General features: G+C 40.4%; 1 protein-coding gene across 4 annotated transcripts; it reads left to right on the forward strand.

Moving 5' to 3' along the window:
- The first annotated feature begins 245 nt into the window (after positions 1 to 245).
- On the forward strand, positions 246 to 18536 carry LOC127531413 (uncharacterized). Of its 4 annotated transcripts, none has more exons than XM_051940766.1 (6): positions 246 to 262; positions 16257 to 16540; positions 16625 to 16915; positions 17040 to 17138; positions 17218 to 17268; positions 17635 to 18528. In XM_051940766.1, the coding sequence occupies exons 2-6, from the start codon at positions 16267 to 16269 to the stop codon at positions 17640 to 17642; spliced, it is 723 nt and encodes a 240-aa protein (XP_051796726.1). In that variant the 5' UTR covers positions 246 to 262; positions 16257 to 16266; the 3' UTR covers positions 17643 to 18528. The 4 variants fall into 4 exon arrangements, with proteins under 4 accessions (XP_051796726.1, XP_051796728.1, XP_051796727.1 ...); XM_051940768.1 differs by lacking the exons at positions 246 to 262; positions 16257 to 16540 and adding exons at positions 15183 to 15214; positions 15393 to 15430 and having other exon boundaries at positions 17635 to 18378; XM_051940767.1 differs by lacking the exons at positions 246 to 262; positions 16257 to 16540 and adding an exon at positions 15262 to 15430 and having other exon boundaries at positions 17635 to 18536.
- Positions 18537 to 19368: the final 832 nt, after the last annotated feature.

Below are 19368 nucleotides of genomic sequence, written 5' to 3' on the forward strand. Positions count from 1 at the left end.
ACTGGAGACTGAAAGACCTGAACTCATGAAAACTCATTTTTACAAACTTGTTGATTTTATAATCTTATTTTCATTTACTGTATATTGTTTAGTTGTAATTCTTATTTCTCAGTAACAGAACAAACGCTGCTCAACAACTAAATCTAAGTGTGTTTCTGATGCAGGTCTGAGTCTCTCACTAACATGGTCTTTACCTGATGTTGCAGATACTGAGGTGTCCTGTGTTTTTATGGAGAGATGCATCTTACCGTGCAGCTTCCAGGTCGATACTCGAGCCGTCATCCACTGGACTCATTTGACGACAGGACATATTGTTCACTGGTACTACGACAAACAAGACCAGCTCAGACGCCAGGACCAGATCTACAGAAACAGGACGTCACTGTTCAAGGACCAGATCTCCAGAGGAAACGCCTCACTGCAGCTGACAGGAGTGAAGGTTCAGGATGAAGGAAGATACAAGTGTTTTATCAGCACCCTCATTACAGATCAAGATTCAATCATTAACCTAAACATTTACGGTATGAGCTGCACATCGTAAGACAGGAAGCCACTGCAATTTTAGTTATTTTTCTGTGTTTCTTAGAAAACCTATCAAATATATTGGTGAATGAACACCAAAGATCCTCTTTTCCAGCTCCAGTCCATGAGGTGAACATCCAGCAGGTAGAAAACAGGATGAGCTGCAGCTCAGAGGGGATCTACCCTCAACCTGAGCTCACCTGGTCCACCACACCTCCATCCAACATCAACCTCCACAACACAACCACAGTCCAGCAGAATGAAGAGCAGCTTTACAGCATCAGTAGTTCTCTGATCCTCTCACACAGTCATACTGATCTGGTCTACAGCTGCACCGTCACAACTCCAACAAACAGGAGGAGAGCTGCTTGGAGGAAACTCAGTGAGGAAAACATCTCATCTCAACAATCCACTCACACATTATTGACTTGCTTCATTCTTGTCTTTTTCTCTTCCATCATTTCAGCTCCTATCAGTGGATCAACAAGTGAAACAATCATCACCTGCGCTGCCTCCAACTTTTCCTTCTCTCACCTGCTTTGGAGATTCAACCACAGTCAGATGATGGTGAAGCAGAGCAGGACTGATGGCAGCTCCACAGTCTCAGAGGAGTGGAGGCAGCAGGTGAAGGATGTGTCAGAGTCAGGAGACATCACACTGCAGGACTTATCTTCAGAGCAGGAGGGAATGTACACCTGTCAACTCAGTAATGCTGAGGAGACGCTGATAAGTGACACCTCTGTGAAGATAAGTGGAGGTAAAACAGCAAAAGTTCCTCTGATTATCTGGAAGATGTGTTTGACCTGCAGACATCAAAGATCACAAAACTCCATCATGGAGCTTCCAGAGACAGAAAATTAACTGAATCTTTTATATTTCAGGGAAATCAGTCAATGGAGGAATCATAGGTGGAGTGATTGGAGCTGTTCTGGTTGTAACAGCAGTTGGTCTGGTTGGTAACAGCAGACAAATGTGAATCAAAGGTTACAACTTCAATAACTGGTTTATGAAAGAAAATATTAAAACCGTAGCAACATTTATTCACCAACAAATCTAAAGTCATCAGTTCAAAGCTTCACTGTGGTGAAGAGGAGTGGCCTCAGATCTGCTCAGTAGTTTGTCACGTTCATTCAGTGAAACTGAACTGATGAGATAAAAAATGATGAATGAAAAAATACTTTTTACAGAGACAAATTAAATTCAAGAACTAACCAAAGTGATTTCTAACCATGTCAAAGTGCAAAACACTATTTAGTCCTTCAGTTATTGCTGCAGAGGTTCATTTTTCTTGAGCCGTTTTGTTCCCATTTCTTCTCCATAATTTGTTCACACTTATATTCATCAGTGCAGAAAAACGTCAGAGTTCCATCTGACTTTGACGCGGGGGGGGCCAGTTGCCCCATACTTTTCACTAGCTGAGCTGCTAGCTGAGCTGCTAAGCTGCCTGCCTGGCTAAATACTGGAGCTATGTCGAAAATTCATTTCTCCATCACTCACATGTATGAAATTACATAAGGAAACAGACCCCAGGTTGAAAAAAACCGAAGTCCCCCTTTAAGGCTGACTTGGGTGACCCTGAGGGGGTCAGCTGGTATCTTCATTGGCACAACAGACTTCCTCTTTGACGTCCTTTAGTTTTTCCTGTAGTTATGCTGATGTACGCATAGGCTGCTGGGGGACCTCTCCTGATGCAGTGAGCCCTTCTCTATCTTCCTTGTTCCCTTGTACCTCTCTACCTCTTCTGTCCCTCTCAACCCGCCGGCCAGCAGCAGATGGGTCCCCCCTCATAAAGAGCCGGGTTATGGTTAAGGTTTTTCTCCCTGTTAAAAGGGTGTTTTTCTTGCCACTGTCGCCTTACGGCTGTTCTGGGGGTTCAGGTATGTGGGTTCTGTAAAGGGTCTTGAGACAATTTGACTGTAATTAGCGCTATATAAATAAAATTGAATTGAACTGAATTGAAGCTTCATACATCTGCAAATAGAAAGAAATACAGTTTAACATCGAATAGAAAAAACTGAAACAAACAAAGATAAAAACCAAAACAGTTCCTTTTTTATTCATCTTTAGTATAAAGAGCAAAATAAACCTTCACATCCACCATGACTCCTTCATGTGATTTTCTGTTTTCTCTTCATTTCAGTGACTTTAATGTTTTCATTTCATGGATGTTGTTGAACTCTGACTGAGATCATCATCTTAGCTGATACAACAAAGCATGTTGATGAAAATAAGTGGTGGAAATGTTCCTGAAACATCCCAGAAAACTAACTTGATGACATGTTCCCTCATTTACTATAGTCCAAAAGTCGACAACTGGAGTGACTCTGCAATAAAACTGGTTTAACTATTCATAAGGAACTGTACCATCACCACGTTCTTCACTATAAGGACTCCATTAACACAGCCAAATCACAATATTATGCAGGTCTCATCAGTGCAGGTGATGGGAACACCCGGACTCTGTTTTCACTCATCAATAACTCCTTGCGCCCACCAGACACCTTCCCCACTCACTTCTACTCCAACAGCTACTGTAATTCACTCATGAACTTTTTCACTGCAAAACTTGATATTATCCACCAGCAACTGACCTCTTACACCTCCTCCAGTTCATCCCCCTCTGATCCCTTAGTTTCCTTTTCTCAGCCACTCTCACATTTCCACCTTCCCTCTTCCTCTGCTGAAACATGTGAACTAATCAGAAAATCTAAAACATCCACCTGTCAACTTGACCCTCTCCCAACACCTCTGATCAAAGCCCGTCTCCTCTCCCTGTCACCTCTGATCACTGCCATCATCCACTCCTCCCTCACTTCTGGTTCTGTTCCATCGCCTCTGAAATCTGCTGCAATAACTTCATTTCTCAAAAAACCTAGGTCAGATCCCAACAACTTCAATAGCCTTCGTCCCATTTCTAACCTGCCATTCCTCTCAAAAATCCTGGAGAAAACAGTTGTATCCCAAATCCACTCTCACCTCTCCGATAACTGCCTCTTTGAGCAATTCCAATCTGGTTTTCGTCCCCACCACAGCACAGAAACAGCTCTACTTAAAATAACCAACGACCTCCTGATGGCAGCAGACTCCAGACTTCTATCCATCCTCATCCTTCTCGACATGAGTGCAGGTTTTGACACCATCTCTCATTCCATCCTCCTCCATAGACTGGCATCTATTGGTTTATCTGGCACGCCCCTGGACTGGTTTACATCATATCTCTCTGGCCACACTCAGTTTATTCAGTTAAAAACATTCACATCCCATCCATCTCCCCTCTCCTCCGGCGTTCCCCAAGGCTCTGTTCTTGGTCCCGTCCTCTTCATCATTTATCTTCTCCCCCTTGGCCACATATTCCGGAAACATAACATACAGTTTCATTGCTATGCATACGACACCCAGCTCTACCTCTCCTCCACTCCTCCAGCGCCCCCTCCAGTCGCTCTGCTCCCCGCCTCTGGAACTCCCTCCCACCTGACATCAGAAACATCAACACACGACACATTTTTAAATCCAATCTCAAAACCCACCTGTTCAAACAAGCATCCTCACTTTGACCTCCAGTCCTCCTTCTGTTTTAAAATTGCTAAATTTTCTTCTTTTAAATTTTAAAATTCTTATGTTTTAAACTGTGTGTTTGAATCTGTTTAATTCTGTTTCCTCTGTACCGTAACCTTGAGTGTCTTGAAGGCGCCTATAAATAAAATGTTTTTTTTCTCTCTTTGTTGAACAAACATACAAAATGATACATAGCAAAACACAGACTTCCCACACCCCCCCACCATATGCACACACATACACACCGACATGTATGATTATTATTATTATTATTATTAGTTCACACAGAGCAGCACACAATTTTAACACACAACATTTACATACGAGTTTCAGCACTGTTTGATCTTCTTGTGTTGTTTTCTTGTTGACCTGAGAAATGTTCAGAAAATATCATGAACACAAACAACAAACAAAAAATAAATTCCAAAGTGACGGAAGATCATCTTCTCACCTTTTTTCTTTATATAGAACAGAAACAGACCCACTGCTGCTGCTGCTGCAACCAGAACAGCTCCAATCACTCCACCTATGATTCCTCCATTGACTGAATTCCCTGAAACTTAAAAAGATTCAGTTAATTTTCTGTCTCTGGAAGCTCCATGATGGAGTTTTGTGATCTTTGATGTCTGCAGGTCAAACACATCTTCCAGATAATCAGAGGAACTTTTGCTGTTTTACCTCCACTTATCTTCACAGAGGTGTCACTTATCAGCGTCTCCTCAGCATTACTGAGTTGACAGGTGTACATTCCCTCCTGCTCTGAACATAAGTCCTGCAGTGTGATGTCTCCTGACTCTGACACATCCTTCACCTGCTGCCTCCACTCCTCTGAGACTGTGGAGCTGCCATCAGTCCTGCTCTGCTTCACCATCATCTGACTGTGGTTGAATCTCCAAAGCAGGTGAGAGAAGGAAAAGTTGGAGGCAGCGCAGGTGATGATTGTTTCACTTGTTGATCCATTGATAGGAGCTGAAATGATGGAAGAGAAAAAGACAAGAATGAAGCAAGTCAATAATGTGTGAGTGGATTGTTGAGATGAGATGTTTTCCTCACTGAGTTTCCTCCAAGCAGCTCTCCTCCTGTTTGTTGGAGTTGTGACGGTGCAGCTGTAGACCAGATCAGTATGACTGTGTGAGAGGATCAGAGAACTACTGATACTGTAAAGCTGCTCTTCATTCTGCTGGACTGTGGTTGTGTTGTGGAGGTTGATGTTGGATGGAGGTGTGGTGGACCAGGTGAGCTCAGGTTGAGGGTAGATCCCCTCTGAGCTGCAGCTCATCCTGTTTTCTACCTGCTGGATGTTCACTTCATGGACTGGAGCTGGAAAAGAGGAGGAAAAGAGGAAGTTTGATGTTCATTCAACAATACATTTTAAATAAGAAGTTTTACCAAACTTGGACCGCCCGGCGACAAAGATGACCCCTGTGACCTTGAAAATGAAGTCACGGTCACCAAATTTGAACTTGACCTGTGTTTTATTATGGTACACCTGTGTACCAAATATGGTGAGGCTACATCAATATTTTATGGAGTTATCGCGCGGAAACCAAAGTGTTACAGACAAACACGCGAGCAAGCAAGACCATGCAGGTGAAAACAATACCTTCCGGCAAAACACAGATTTTGCCGGGCAGTAATAATGAAGAACTAGAAGTGATTTCTTGTGTTTCTTTTCTCATACCATAAACTTTTAGGTTGATAAATGAATCCTTGTTTCTGTTGATGGTGCTGACGAAACACTTGTATCTTCCTTCATCCTGAACCTTCACTCCTGTCAGCTGCAGTGAGGCGTTTCCTCTGGAGATCTGGTCCTTGAACAGTGACGTCCTCTTTCTGTACATTTGGTGTTGATATCCAAGATCATCTTGGTTGTTGTAGTACGAGTGAACACGGAGATCTCCTGTTTTCAACTGAAACCAGTGGATGACGATATGAGCAGCGACCTGGAAGCTGCACGGTAAGATGCATCTCTCCATAAAAACACAGGACACCTCAGGATCTGCAACATCAGGTAAAGACCATGTTAGTGAGAGACTCAGACCTGCATCAGAAACACACTTAGATTTAGTTGTTGAGCAGCATTTGTTCTGTTACTGAGAAATATTAAAACTAAACAGTGTTACATTATGTGTTGTTATTCATTAAACTGTGCAGCATTTTATCAGAATAAAAGTTCCTCCTTGTTGAAACCCAAAAGGTTTTCCAGCAATTCTCCTTAGATCAACTAAGTTAATAATTAATCTTCAGAGAATCACTGGACCAGCTCTCCTTCTAACGGGTCCGGTTCTCCAGCCCAGTGGGGTCTGACCCAGATGGGTTCTGAAGAACGTTTAAGCTGGTATTCGAGGAAAATTCGCCAAGCCTCTCACTGCCTTCATCCACACGCCTATCCTGCTTCCTCTGATTTTTTTCTTAACGGTTTCTGCACTTGGTAAGTTGCTAAGTTAAAGTTTAGAGATTTGGAATAAAAAAAACCAAGGATATGTTTGTAAAAGGCCACCCACGGCCCCAAAGACTAGTAACCTTTCAGAACCTTTTTTAGATGTAATACACACAATAACCTGACTTTCTACTACCAGAGAAAATATTCCTCATTAATCATTGTGATAGGGATAAAGTGAATTTCCAGTCTGTTAACTTTAATTGCAGGAAAAATGTTTATTATAATATTTTAGCAAGAGCGTAGCAATAGCTCCTGATCATCAGACAATTAATCAAACATCCATATTCTTTCAATGCTGAACACGACTCATAAGTGGAACTATGCTTTCATAAATGAGAAGTAATAATCACCCAGATTACGTAATTTGGAGGGGCAGAGCAGACGGCTTGGTCGTAGTCGACTGCTCACTTGAAAACCAACGAGCCTTTGAGGCCCGCCGGGGCCCAGGGTTAAGTGGACGGGAGTTCAGACCAGATTTAGATCTGCCTGGATCCAATTTGGTTGTTCGGGCAGTAAAAACTTTGTTCATCCATTCTGGTGTTGTTGCTCATGGAGAAAACAGAGTTCAGTAATGTTCCTTCAGTCACCATTATTTTTAGATCACAGTTCCGTAATCCTCAAACAGCTCAGAAAAAGCAGTACTTTCATCCATAACTCCAACAGAACAGTTATTCCATAGCAGATCATGTTGAATCCCCTGTCCGAGTTGCGTGATAAAATCCCCTCTGCTCAGGCATTTCCACCCTGGTTTGCATCGAGCGACTATCACCCAACGACTCCCAACTTGCGTCTCGATCAGGTGTAATTTATAAGGAACTGAACCTTTTGCATATGCAATGACTGCACCCTTAATTAACATAGCAATGATCTCATACTAATTTAATTTGAGCAATAACTTCTTCTCTACCCCCTCCCAGAGAAGAGACTCAAACAGACAGCTGATGACCAGCCTGTTTGAGTTTAAATGCAGTTTTCAATAAATTCCTACTCTCTGTTTTCAGTCTCTTGCTCCTGTTTCTTCTTTTTGTATTTTAAAGCTCTACTTCCAACCTGGTTATGATCCACCAGTGAGAAATATGAATACTTGTAGCTTTTCCTCGGTCTTAAGATTTTGTTCAGGAGTGTATAAATGCACAGCGTTTAATAATTTTATGAGACCATCTGTCATAAAAACAAAGAAAACACAAACATTTTAGAAATCTGTCAAAAACTTGTTTCAAACTAAAGATTGTGTTTTTATTTATCAGGCAAATAACAAACTGGAACAACTAAATAATCCTTATTCACAATATTAACCAATAATCTGATCATTCAGTCAATATTAACTAATGCTGAAGATGACTAAAGCATTACTTTCATCACTATCATCTACCTGGATTTTTCTGTCACATTGAAAAGCCTTTGGGTCTGTCGAGGGTTTAGGAGGATTTCTCTCCTCTTCTCTGTTTCTTTGAAAAGGCTGAGCTAAATGCTTGAATAGACTTCTTGTCTTCTTACTGTCTCATGGTTTCATTTCGGGTCAAAAATAAAGCCGCACTGGGCTCATCTTCTTCTCTGGAGTCACATAACGGAACAAAATCAAAACAAAGAAGGAGAAAGTCAAATAAGCAGCTCCGCAGACAGATGGACTCAAACCTCAACAGTTCCGTTACTGGACAGGAACCAAAGTGTTCATCTCATTTCTCTGGTTCTGTTCAGCATCAGTTCATAGATTCTGGATCAGGACTCCATGTTTCCCAGCAGAACATTGTAGGAGGAGGACAGATGTCTGCTACCAGACCACCAGAGAAACACTTGGTCCTCCACAGTTAATAACACCAATAATACTCAGATGAACTTGGAAAACGGAGAGAACTGATGGATGGAAAATAACGTGAACAAATGTTAGTGTGACGAACAGAGACGGTTTTCACTCACCTCCTCTGGAAACAGTAACAATCCACAGAAATATCAGAAACACAGAAATCCTCATCTGAATATTTTCATGGAAACTGAATTCCTGCTGTCTACAAAACACGATGCTAAACATGGATGCTCCCATCCTGACTTCACGTTGTTTTCCAGCACCGTCCATCAGTTTCCACCTCGTGAATCTTTCATCCAATCAGAATCGCTTGACAAGACGGACCTTCCAACCGTCCAATCACCGTTTGGACTCTCCCCTCAACCCTCCCACCTGGAAATAGGAGAGAAATCTGCGATGATGGGTAATAACTGCTCTCTAGTATAAATGTAACTCATGCCCATGTGTTAAATTCCATCCATGTTTTAATAAGAAGAGTTCGTGTTTCCTTCTTGTTGACATATTTTAGTTGAACTATTTTAGAGCAAACTGCTGGTTTGGTAGTCCAGAACAATCACATCCTAATGTTTACTGATACAAGGTCAGAAATGTTCTACAATTCACATTAAATCACTTAATCCACTCAGAATGTTGTGGTGTTTCAGTAATCCACAGTAGATGAAGACCTCAGTGATCTAAAAGATTAGAAGACTGATGTGATCTTCAGGACTTCAGAAAGGAAAGAAGACTCACAGCTCTCAGTGGATCTGACCAGCAATAAACTCAATAAACTCAAGGAATATATGATCATGTGAGCATGGAAAAGAAATCAGAAAAAAATGATGGGGAAGAAGAAGGATGACACTTTATTTTTGCTGCTGAATCCTTAACGTCATGGAGATAAAGTCTGCAGTCTGTGTTAAAGTCATCTCACAAACTGGTTGTTTTCTGTCCACATCTGGACAACATCACATCTAAAGCAGTGACCTCCGTTACTGGATGTGAACTCACTGGAAGTTAACATCAGACTGGAAGCTCTGATGGTGAACATGTTCTAACAGCAGCGTACGTTTCCTGACTGAGTGTTAACACTGATGCTGAACCAGCTCAGTCAGTCACACATCACTGTTACTGCAGCTCACACATCAGCAATCAGAGCATCCTTCAAAGGAAAACTTGGAGATTTTCTGGATTTTTCTTACAGCCAATAAATGAAAATCAACAAAGAACTGATCCAACAAAGCAGTTCTTCCTCCACTGCTGTGAAAAACTGTTAAAACACAGAATGAATCCTCAGTGTTTGTTGATTCCAGAGAATATGAGCTCTGTAGTTTATTTCCATTCAGCTCCACACACTGACAGCACTGATCTTTTTCTCCCTTTAACTCTTTGACTTTCCACACATGGAAATCAATGACTGAGCTTCCAGCGCCCCCTGCAGGACACAAACTGGAAACACGTTCATGATTCACTGCACAGCTTTAATGCAGCAACATGTCAGTTTGGTTTTTACACCATCAGTTCAGTCTTTTGCTATTTGATCTCTTCTGGTTCATGAGAATGTCCACGTCACTTTTCCTTCACATTTTTACTTTGAAAAGAACTTGAATGAAACAGGAGAACTGAAGAAAATCTGGAAGTGAAGCTTGGAGGAAGCAGTAAAGTGACAAAAAAGTTCTCCAATATATTTGTACTTGTATTTAGCAATCATTTCTTCCATTATTTAAAATAAAATGTTCAGTCAAACATCAAATATAAATCAAAGCAAACTTTCAGTTCTGGTCAGTGTTAGATGAAACTTTATTTTGACACTTAGAGCTGATTTCACACAAGATAAAAAAATATAATGGAAGCATTATGACAAGACTTACAGTAGTGACAATAAATAATAAATGACAATAAAACAACAGAAGATCACAACACGTTCATTCTGTGAAACTGAACTCATGAGATAAAAATGATGAATGAAAAAATACTTTTCCCAGAGACAACTTAAATTCAGGAATGAACAAAAGTGATTCTAACAATGTCAAAGTGCAAAGTGTGCATGTCTGTAGTCAATCAGCTGAAGAAGAACAAAGAGTTTGTCTCTAAAACAGTTTGAAAGCTCTTCTTCAGTATCTCTGGAACAAACTCATCAGCACTTCCAGCATCACAGCACTATTTAGTCCTTCACTTACTGCTGGAGAGGTTCATTTTTCTTGAACCCTTTTTGTTTCCATTTCTTCTCCAGAATTTGTTCAAACTTACATTCATCAGTGCAGAAAAACGTCAGAGTTCCAGACTGGACTGAAGTCCATCTGATGGAGGTTTAACCGTTGTTCAGGTTTCTATAGCATTTGCAGGTCGTCCGGCATTTTCATCTTCAAGTTTAACAAACCTGAAAACAGAAAGAAATTAAATTTAAAACCAAAAAGAAAAAAAAACAAAAGAAACATGAAGATAAAAATCAGCACAGTTCCTTATTTATCCTTCCTGAGTATAAAGTGGAAAATAAATCTTCTCATCAATCCTGACTCCTTCATGTGATTTTCTGTTTTCTCCTCATTTCAGTGACTTTAATGTTTTCATTTCATGGATGTTGTTGAACTCTGACTGAGATCATCATCTTAGCTGATACAACAAAGCATGTTGATGAAAATAAGTGGTGGAAATGTTCCTGAAACATCCCAGAAAACTAACTTGATGACAACAGTTTTCTCCTTTAACATGTTCCCTCATTTACTGTAGTTCACACAGAGCAGCACACAAGTTTAACAAAGAACATTTACTGACCTGGTTGATCTTGTTGTGTTGTTTTCATGTTGACCTGAGAAATGTTCAGAAAACATCATGAGCACAAATAACACACATAAAAATAAATTCCAAAGTGATGGAAGAACATTTTCTTACATTTTTTTCTTTTCCCACAACAGCACAGACCGACTGCTGCTGCAACCAGAACAGCTCCAATCACTCCACCTATGATTCCTCCATTGACTGATTTCCCTGAAACATAAAAGATTCAGTTAATTTTCTGTCTCTGGAAGCTCCATGATGGAGTTTTGTGATCTTTGATGTCTGCAGGTCAAACACATCTTCCAGATAATCAGAGGAACTTTTGCGGTTTTACCTCCACTTATCTTCACAGAGGTGTCACTTATCAGCGTCTCCTCAGCATTACTGAGTTGACAGGTGTACATTCCCTCCTGCTCTGAAGATAAGTCCTGCAGTGTGATGTCTCCTGACTCTGACACATCCTTCACCTGCTGCCTCCACTCCTCTGAGACTGTGGAGCTGCCATCAGTCCTGCTCTGCTTCACCATCATCTGACTGTGGTTGAATCTCCAAAGCAGGTGAGAGAAGGAAAAGTTGGAGGCAGCGCAGGTGATGATTGTTTCACTTGTTGATCCACTGATAGGAGCTGAAATGATGGAAGAGAAAAAGACAAGAATGAAGCAAGTCAATAATGTGTGAGTGGATTGTTGAGATGAGATGTTTTCCTCACTGAGCTTCCTCCAAGCAGCTCTCCTCCTGTTTGTTGGAGTTGTGACGGTGCAGCTGTAGACCAGATCAGTATGACTGTGTGAGAGGATCAGAGAACTACTGATGCTGTAAAGCTGCTCTTCATTCTGCTGGACTGTGGTTGTGTTGTGGAGGTTGATGTTGGATGGAGGTGTGGTGGACCAGGTGAGCTCAGGTTGAGGGTAGATCCCCTCTGAGCTGCAGCTCATCCTGTTTTCTACCTGCTGGATGTTCACTTCATGGACTGGAGCTGGAAAAAGAAAAGAGAATTTAGATGCAGGAATAGTGACTGACAATTCAAGGTTAAACTAAATGAGTTGATGAATTTCTGTATTTTTCTCATACCGTCAACTTTTAGGTTGATAATTGAATCATTGATTTCACTCAAAGTGTTGATGCGACATCTGTATCTTCCTTCATCCTGAACCTTCACTCCTGTCAGCTGCAGTGAGGCGTTTCCTCTGGAGATCTGGTCCTTGAACAGTGACGTCCTGTTTCTGTAGTTCTGATGTTGATCTTCAAGCTGGTCTTGTTTGTCGCTGTAGAAGTGCACATGAAGTCCTTTCATCTGAGTCCAGTGGATGAAGACTCGAGGACCACCCTGGAAGCTGCACGGTAAGATGCATCTCTCCATAAAAACACAGGACACCTCAGTATCTGCAACATCAGGTAAAGACCATGTTAGTGAGAGACTCAGACCTGCATCAGAAACACACTTAGATTTAGTTGTTGAGCAGCGTTTGTTCTGTTACTGAGAAATAAGAATTACAACTTAAAAAGACTCAGACTTGCATCAGAAACTCAGCAGGAAGTTGGAGCACCAGATGAAAACATGAAACTTTACACAGAGAGTGCAGCCTGAGAGAAATGAATGAAACCAGTCAAGTGGGGTGCAGTGATGCCAATGATGGACAGTCTAATTTAGATAACTTATAAAAATATATTAAACTTAGAATAATGGTCAAAACAACACAAAACAGCTGGACAACACAATAATATCCAACAGTAAACCACAGTCAGCAGAGACTCTCCATAAATGACTGAAACTACCAAGAAAACAACTGGACATCACAGCAGCTCCTTCTGCCACAACTTCCCCTCAGAAACACAGAGCAGCTCTGAAGGTTTATTACAGGCTGAAGTCCTCTGAAGACACACCATCACACACATGCAGTAGATCAGGAAGCGCTGTGCCGCGGCGTTTCAATCACAGTTTGCCAAAATCCACATTATAATCGGTATTTGCACCGGTCCGATGTGAAAACTCCATCAGTGTGTTTGTAGAACATCTCATGAACGTAGCAGCAACATTTCAATGATTCATCACAGAATAGAAGTGAAGAGAACACAGAGTTACAGACATGTGAAATAAGAAACAGGGTCTACAGGAGTTACTGTCATTGTTATTGTTGTTGTTGTTTTATCCACTAGAAACCAAACAATCATCTGGTGTCCTCCAACAGGAATGTAATGGAGAACCACATCTAAAACAATCCATCAACAAATCTACAGAATTATTTGGTTGCTCTTCATTCTATGACCACTAGATGTCCTACTCTACCACTGAATACAGGAGAACACCAGAAGGATCACAGACTGTAGAATAATAAATAGAATCTTTATTATTCTGATTCTTTATTAAACTGAGAATAAGTTCAGTTCAGCTGCATCACAAACTACAGCTGTCAGGAAATAAAGATTTATAACCCAATAGAACGCCAAGAAATGACTTCAACCAAAAATGTGAACATTGACTGATTGGTAATATGTTTTACTTGTATTCTACACTGTTTTTCTGATTGTCGTTGTTTTATTTATTTTAGGATGTCAATAAACAGGCAGAGGGACTACCGATGGAAACCAGCTTTTCTGATAACTCGGGTTCATTTACATTTGTTAAAATGTTTATTAATGTACATTTTCCCTTTATTAAGAATAAAGACACAAATAAACGATCTTACAAACCAGAAACAACTCAAACATACCGAGAACTCCTTCGGTCGTTCCTCAGGTCGTTTTGAAAAACTTGTGACCAGAAACCGGTTTCCTTCAGAGTCATACATGCAGTCATGTTCTGAAGAAGAAAAGGTTTTCTCTCTGGGTTTATTTTGCTTTTTAAGCGTCCCGTTTGCAACATACTGAGAACAGTGGGGTTGAATTCTCGAGCAGCTGGTTTCCGGGTTTATTTGGACCAATAGAGAACGAGGAAAGGAGGTTCCTTTAAGAAACTGTCGTTGATGGGAATGACACTATTATCCTATGACCAATAGGTGGCATTACAAGTTGCAGCAGACTCATGTTGTTGACCAGCCCAGCGAAAAATGTTTATTAAAAAGCCAGAAGTAACTGCATCATGTTGTCCGGTAATCCTTTATTGACAAGGATATCACAGAATCTCCGCCTCCATCAGTGACTTTTCTGTCTCCTGCACAGACTGATGTCTACACAACATAATCAACAATAAATCATGATATATCAGCTGTTGTATTTCCTTTCAATGCGAGTTTTCTCTGTATTTTGTGAGAGGTTTGGTCTCCTGATTTTTCTACAAACTGATGTGATGCTGATTTACAGCAGAATTCAATGAACACAGATCTCAGATCAGCTGTGGACTATTTTAATCTGCTGCTCTGTTGTCATTAAACTGCTGCAGACTGAGTTTAAACTCACACATTCATAGAGAACATTTCATTCATCCCTTTGTTTCTGCTACTTCATGTTCACACTGAAAACTGAGACTGGAAACTTCACTGTTAGCTCTGAACATGGTTTGAATTCAGTCTGATAATAAAGCACCTCAACCTTTTTCTCCTGATCTCTTTCCACAGTTAATGAGACCAACAGAGCTCAACTTGTCAAACACAATAAAGCCATGGATGGAAAATAAGGAGAAACTAAAATCTATGAAGAGAAGACAAAGTTTTCACTCACCTCCTCTGGAAACAGTCACAATCCACAGAAACAGGAGAAACACACAATCCTTCATCCTGATTATTTGATGATTCAGAGCAGATCTGGAGGAAAAGACTGAACTTTAGAGTCCTGATATGAAGGAGAGACGATCAGAGGACCAGAAACCTCAGTTGTCGCTGGGTGGGTGTGACTAGTGAAGCTGTGACTGAACCCAGAAAACAGAGCTCCACCAATGAGCGGCAGCAGCGGCATTTCAGCGCATGGATATGTTATCAGCGCACCGGCTCCGTGCGCTATGCTATCCATGCGATAGCATGATGCCGCATGGTCTACATGACACAGATGCCGCTGCTCATAAAGTAGGCCTGTCGCAAAGTGACGCGAAGCTTTGCGACACGCCTACTTTGCTGACCTCTCTCTTGCAACCTGCAGACAGACCCGCCTCCTGCATGTGGCGTTTAAAGACAATAGGATACGATGAAAGGACGGATCCTGTGAGTACAGTTTTCAGTGTTTTTACGCAGGTATCACGTATCCTATTGTCTTTAAACGCCACATGTTCGCAGACTGCGACACTGTGGTTTACAATTCTGTGAACAAATATCAAACTGCTACCGCTGATTCTCTGTATTCTGTCCCCCCCCCCCTCCCCCTCTCGACTGTTTTCTGCAGAGAAAAGGGGGAAATTCCCGTCAGACTACAAGTTCTCGGTATGTTTGGGTTGTTTTTGGTTTGTAAGATCTTTTATTTGTGTCTTTATTTTTAGAAAGGGAAAATGTGCATTAGTAAACATTTTAACAAATGTAAATAAACCCGAGTTATCAGAAAAGCTGGTTTCCATCGGTAGTCCCTCTGCCTGTTTATTGACATCCTAAAATAAATAAAACAACGACAATCAGAAAAACAGTGTAGAATACAAGTAAAACAGATTACCAATCAGTCAATGTTCACATTTTTGGTTGTTAAGTCATTTCTTGGCGTTCTATTGGTTATAAATCTTTATTTCCTGACAGCTGTAGTTTGTGATGCAGTTGAACTGAACTTATTCTCAGTTTAATAAAGAATCAGAATAACAAAGATTCTATTTATTATTCTACAGTCTATGATCCTTCTGGTGTTCTCCTGTATTCAGTGGTAGAGTAGGACATCTAGTGGTCATAGAATGAAGAGCAACCAAATAATTCTGTTGATTAATTTTTATAAGTTATCTAAATTAGACTGTCCATCATTGGCATCACTGCACCCCACTTGACTGGTTTCATTCATTTCTCTCAGGCTGCACTCTCTGTGTAAAGTTTCACGTTTTCATCTGGTGCTCCAACTTCCTGCTGAGTTTCTGATGCAAGTCTGAGTCTTTTTATTTTAGTTGTAATTAATAGTTCTCAGTAACAGAACAAATGCTGCTCAACAACTAAATCTAAGTGTGTTTCTGATGCAGGTCTGAGTCTCTCACTAACATGGTCTTTACCTGATGTTGCAGATACTGAGGTGTTCTGTGTTTTTATGGAGAGATGCATCTTACCGTGCAGCTTCAAGGTCGGTCCTTATGACATCATCACCTGGGCTTATTTCAAAACTAAAAGCCTTCTTGTCCCCTCTTACTATAAACAAGGGGATCTACCCTCAACCTGAGCTCACCTGGTCCACCACACCTCCATCCAACATCAACCTCCACAACACAACCACAGTCCAGCAGAATGAAGAGCAGCTTTACAGCATCAGTAGTTCTCTGATCCTCTCACACAGTCATACTGATCTGGTCTACAGCTGCACCGTCTCAACTCCAACAAACAGGAGGAGAGCTGCTTGGAGGAAACTCAGTGAGGAAAACATCTCATCTCAACAATCCACTCACACATTATTGACTTGCTTCATTCTTGTCTTTTTCTCTTCCATCATTTCAGCTCCTATCAATGGATCAACAAGTGAAACAATCATCACCTGCGCTGCCTCCAACTTTTCCTTCTCTCACCTGCTTTGGAGATTCAACCACAGTCAGATGATGGTGAAGCAGAGCAGGACTGATGGCAGCTCCACAGTCTCAGAGGAGTGGAGGCAGCAGGTGAAGGATGTGTCAGAGTCAGGAGACATCACACTGCAGGACTTATGTTCAGAGCAGGAGGGAATGTACACCTGTCAACTCAGTAATGCTGAGGAGACGCTGATAAGTGACACCTCTGTGAAGATAAGTGGAGGTAAAACAGCAAAAGTTCCTCTGATTATCTGGAAGATGTGTTTGACCTGCAGACATCAAAGATCACAAAACTCCATCATGGAGCTTCCAGAGACAGAAAATTAACTGAATCTTTTATGTTTCAGGGAATTCAGTAAATGGAGGAATCATAGGTGGAGTGATTGGAGCTGTTCTGGTTGCAGCAGCAGCAGTCGGTCTGTTTCTGTTCTATAAAAAGAAAAGAGGTAAGAAGATGTTCTTCCTTCACTTTGGAATTTATTTCTTGGTTGTGGTTTGTGTTGATGTTTTCTGAACATTTCTCAGATGAAGAACAAAATAGCACAAGAACTCCAAACATCACTGATCCTCTGTTCAGTAAGTAAATGTTCTTTGTTAAACTTGTGTTCTGCTCTGTGTGAACTACAGTAAATGAGGGAACATGTTAAAGGAGAAAACTGTTGTCATCAAGTTAGTTTTCTGGGATGTTTCAGGAACATTTCCACCACTTATTTTCATCAACATGCTTTGTTGTATCAGCTAAGATGATGATCTCAGTCAGAGTTCAACAACATCCATGAAATGAAAACATTAAAGTCACTGAAATGAAGAGAAAACAGAAAATCACATGAAGGAATCAGGATTGATGTGAAGGTGTATTTTACACTTTATACTCAGGAAGGATAAAGAAGGAACTGTGTTGGTTTTTATCATTATTTGCGTTTCTGTTTTTTCTATGTTCAGATGTATGAAGCCTGAAGATAAAGATGGAGGACGTTCTTCAAATGAAGGAAATGTTGAACCTGAACTCCAGTCTGGTCACTCTGGAAATGGAAACTAGAAATGGTTCAAGAAAAATGAACTTCTGCAGCAGTGACTGAAGGACTAAACAGTGCTGTGATGTTTTGAATGTTGATGAGTTTGTTCCAGAAAGACTGAAGAAGAGCTTTAAAACTGTTTTAGACACAAACTCATTGTTCTTCTTCAGATCATCACTGAAAGTCAAAGATTTCAGGAGTTGTGTTCTGCTGTTGTTGGTCCAATGACCACCAATCAGTGCCTTCAGCTTAAAGGAAGCACTCTGACCAAATAACAGTTCACATTTTGAATTTATTTGTCATTTTAAGTCAGAAATTATTCCATAATTTAACGTGTCTGTCTTAAAAAGATCTGTTAGTTAATAACCGGGATTATAGTTCTACATTTCCTTAATTCTCTACATTTCTAAAGAAGGAACTGTAAAAATCTGAGTAAAAATCAGGATTCTACAGCATTAAGCACAGCAAGACAAGCGATGGTCGCACATTTCAAACCTCAAAATATGTTGATTAAACTAGATGTTTAGTAAAACCCATTTTAATTTTGTTTGCACAACTAAATATTCTGAATTAATTCAACTTGCTGCTTTTATTCTTCCGTTTCAGAAGTCTTGCTGATTTGATGTGGAGCATGGATGCTGTATTTTGTTATAAATGTGAATCCAGAAACTTCAATAAAAAAAAAAAAAATCTTTTTTAATTTTTGAGAACGTATCAATTAATTTAAATGGTGTGAATTCAGATTTGAAATGAGTCAAATTTTCCTTTGATTTTTGATCTGAAGTTAAAACATCTGATACCAGAAGAAAATACAGCCAAATATGAACTAATTTTACTTTTACTGTGATGAATTTCACTTTTAAATGTGAGCTTGTTCACTTGTTTGTGTTGGTTTTGATTTGTTTTTCCATTTTGAATTGAAACATAGAAGGAACTGGATATATTCAGTTCAACTTTTACAGATACACACGTGGACAAAATTGTTGGTACCCCTCAGTTAAAGAAGGAAAAACCCACAATTCTCACTGAAATCACTTGAAACTCACAAAAGTAACAATAAATAAAAATTTATTGAAAATTAAATAATCAAAAACAGCCATTACTTTTGAATTGTTGATTAACATAATTATTTAAAAAAACAAACTAATGAAACAGGCCTGGACAAAAATGATGGTACCTCTATAAAAGACTGAAAACTATTTGACCAGAGTGACATGATTAACTCAGGTGTGTCATTTAATTGACATCACAGGTGTTTCCAAACTCATAATCAGTCAGTCTGCCTATTTAAAGGGAGACAAGTAGTCACCCTGCTGTTTGGTGAAAAGGTGTGTACCACACTGAACATGGACAACAGAAAGCGAAGGAGAGAATTGTCCCAGGACATCCGAAAAAAAATGATAGACAAACATCTTAAAGGTAAAGGCTATAAGACCATCTCTAAACAGCTTGAAGTTCCTGTGACAACAGTGGCTCATATTATTCAGAAGTTCAAGACCCACGGGACAGCAGCCAACCTCCCTGGACGTGGCCGCAAGAGGAAAATTGATGACAAATTGAAGAGACGGATCGTTGGAATTGTATCCAAAGAGCCCAGAGCAACCTCCAAAGAAATTAAAGGTGAACTCCAAGGCCAAGGTACATCAGTGTCAGATCGCAC

This window comes from Acanthochromis polyacanthus, chromosome 20 (assembly GCF_021347895.1).
Source record: "Acanthochromis polyacanthus isolate Apoly-LR-REF ecotype Palm Island chromosome 20, KAUST_Apoly_ChrSc, whole genome shotgun sequence".
NCBI lineage: Eukaryota > Metazoa > Chordata > Actinopteri > Pomacentridae > Acanthochromis > Acanthochromis polyacanthus.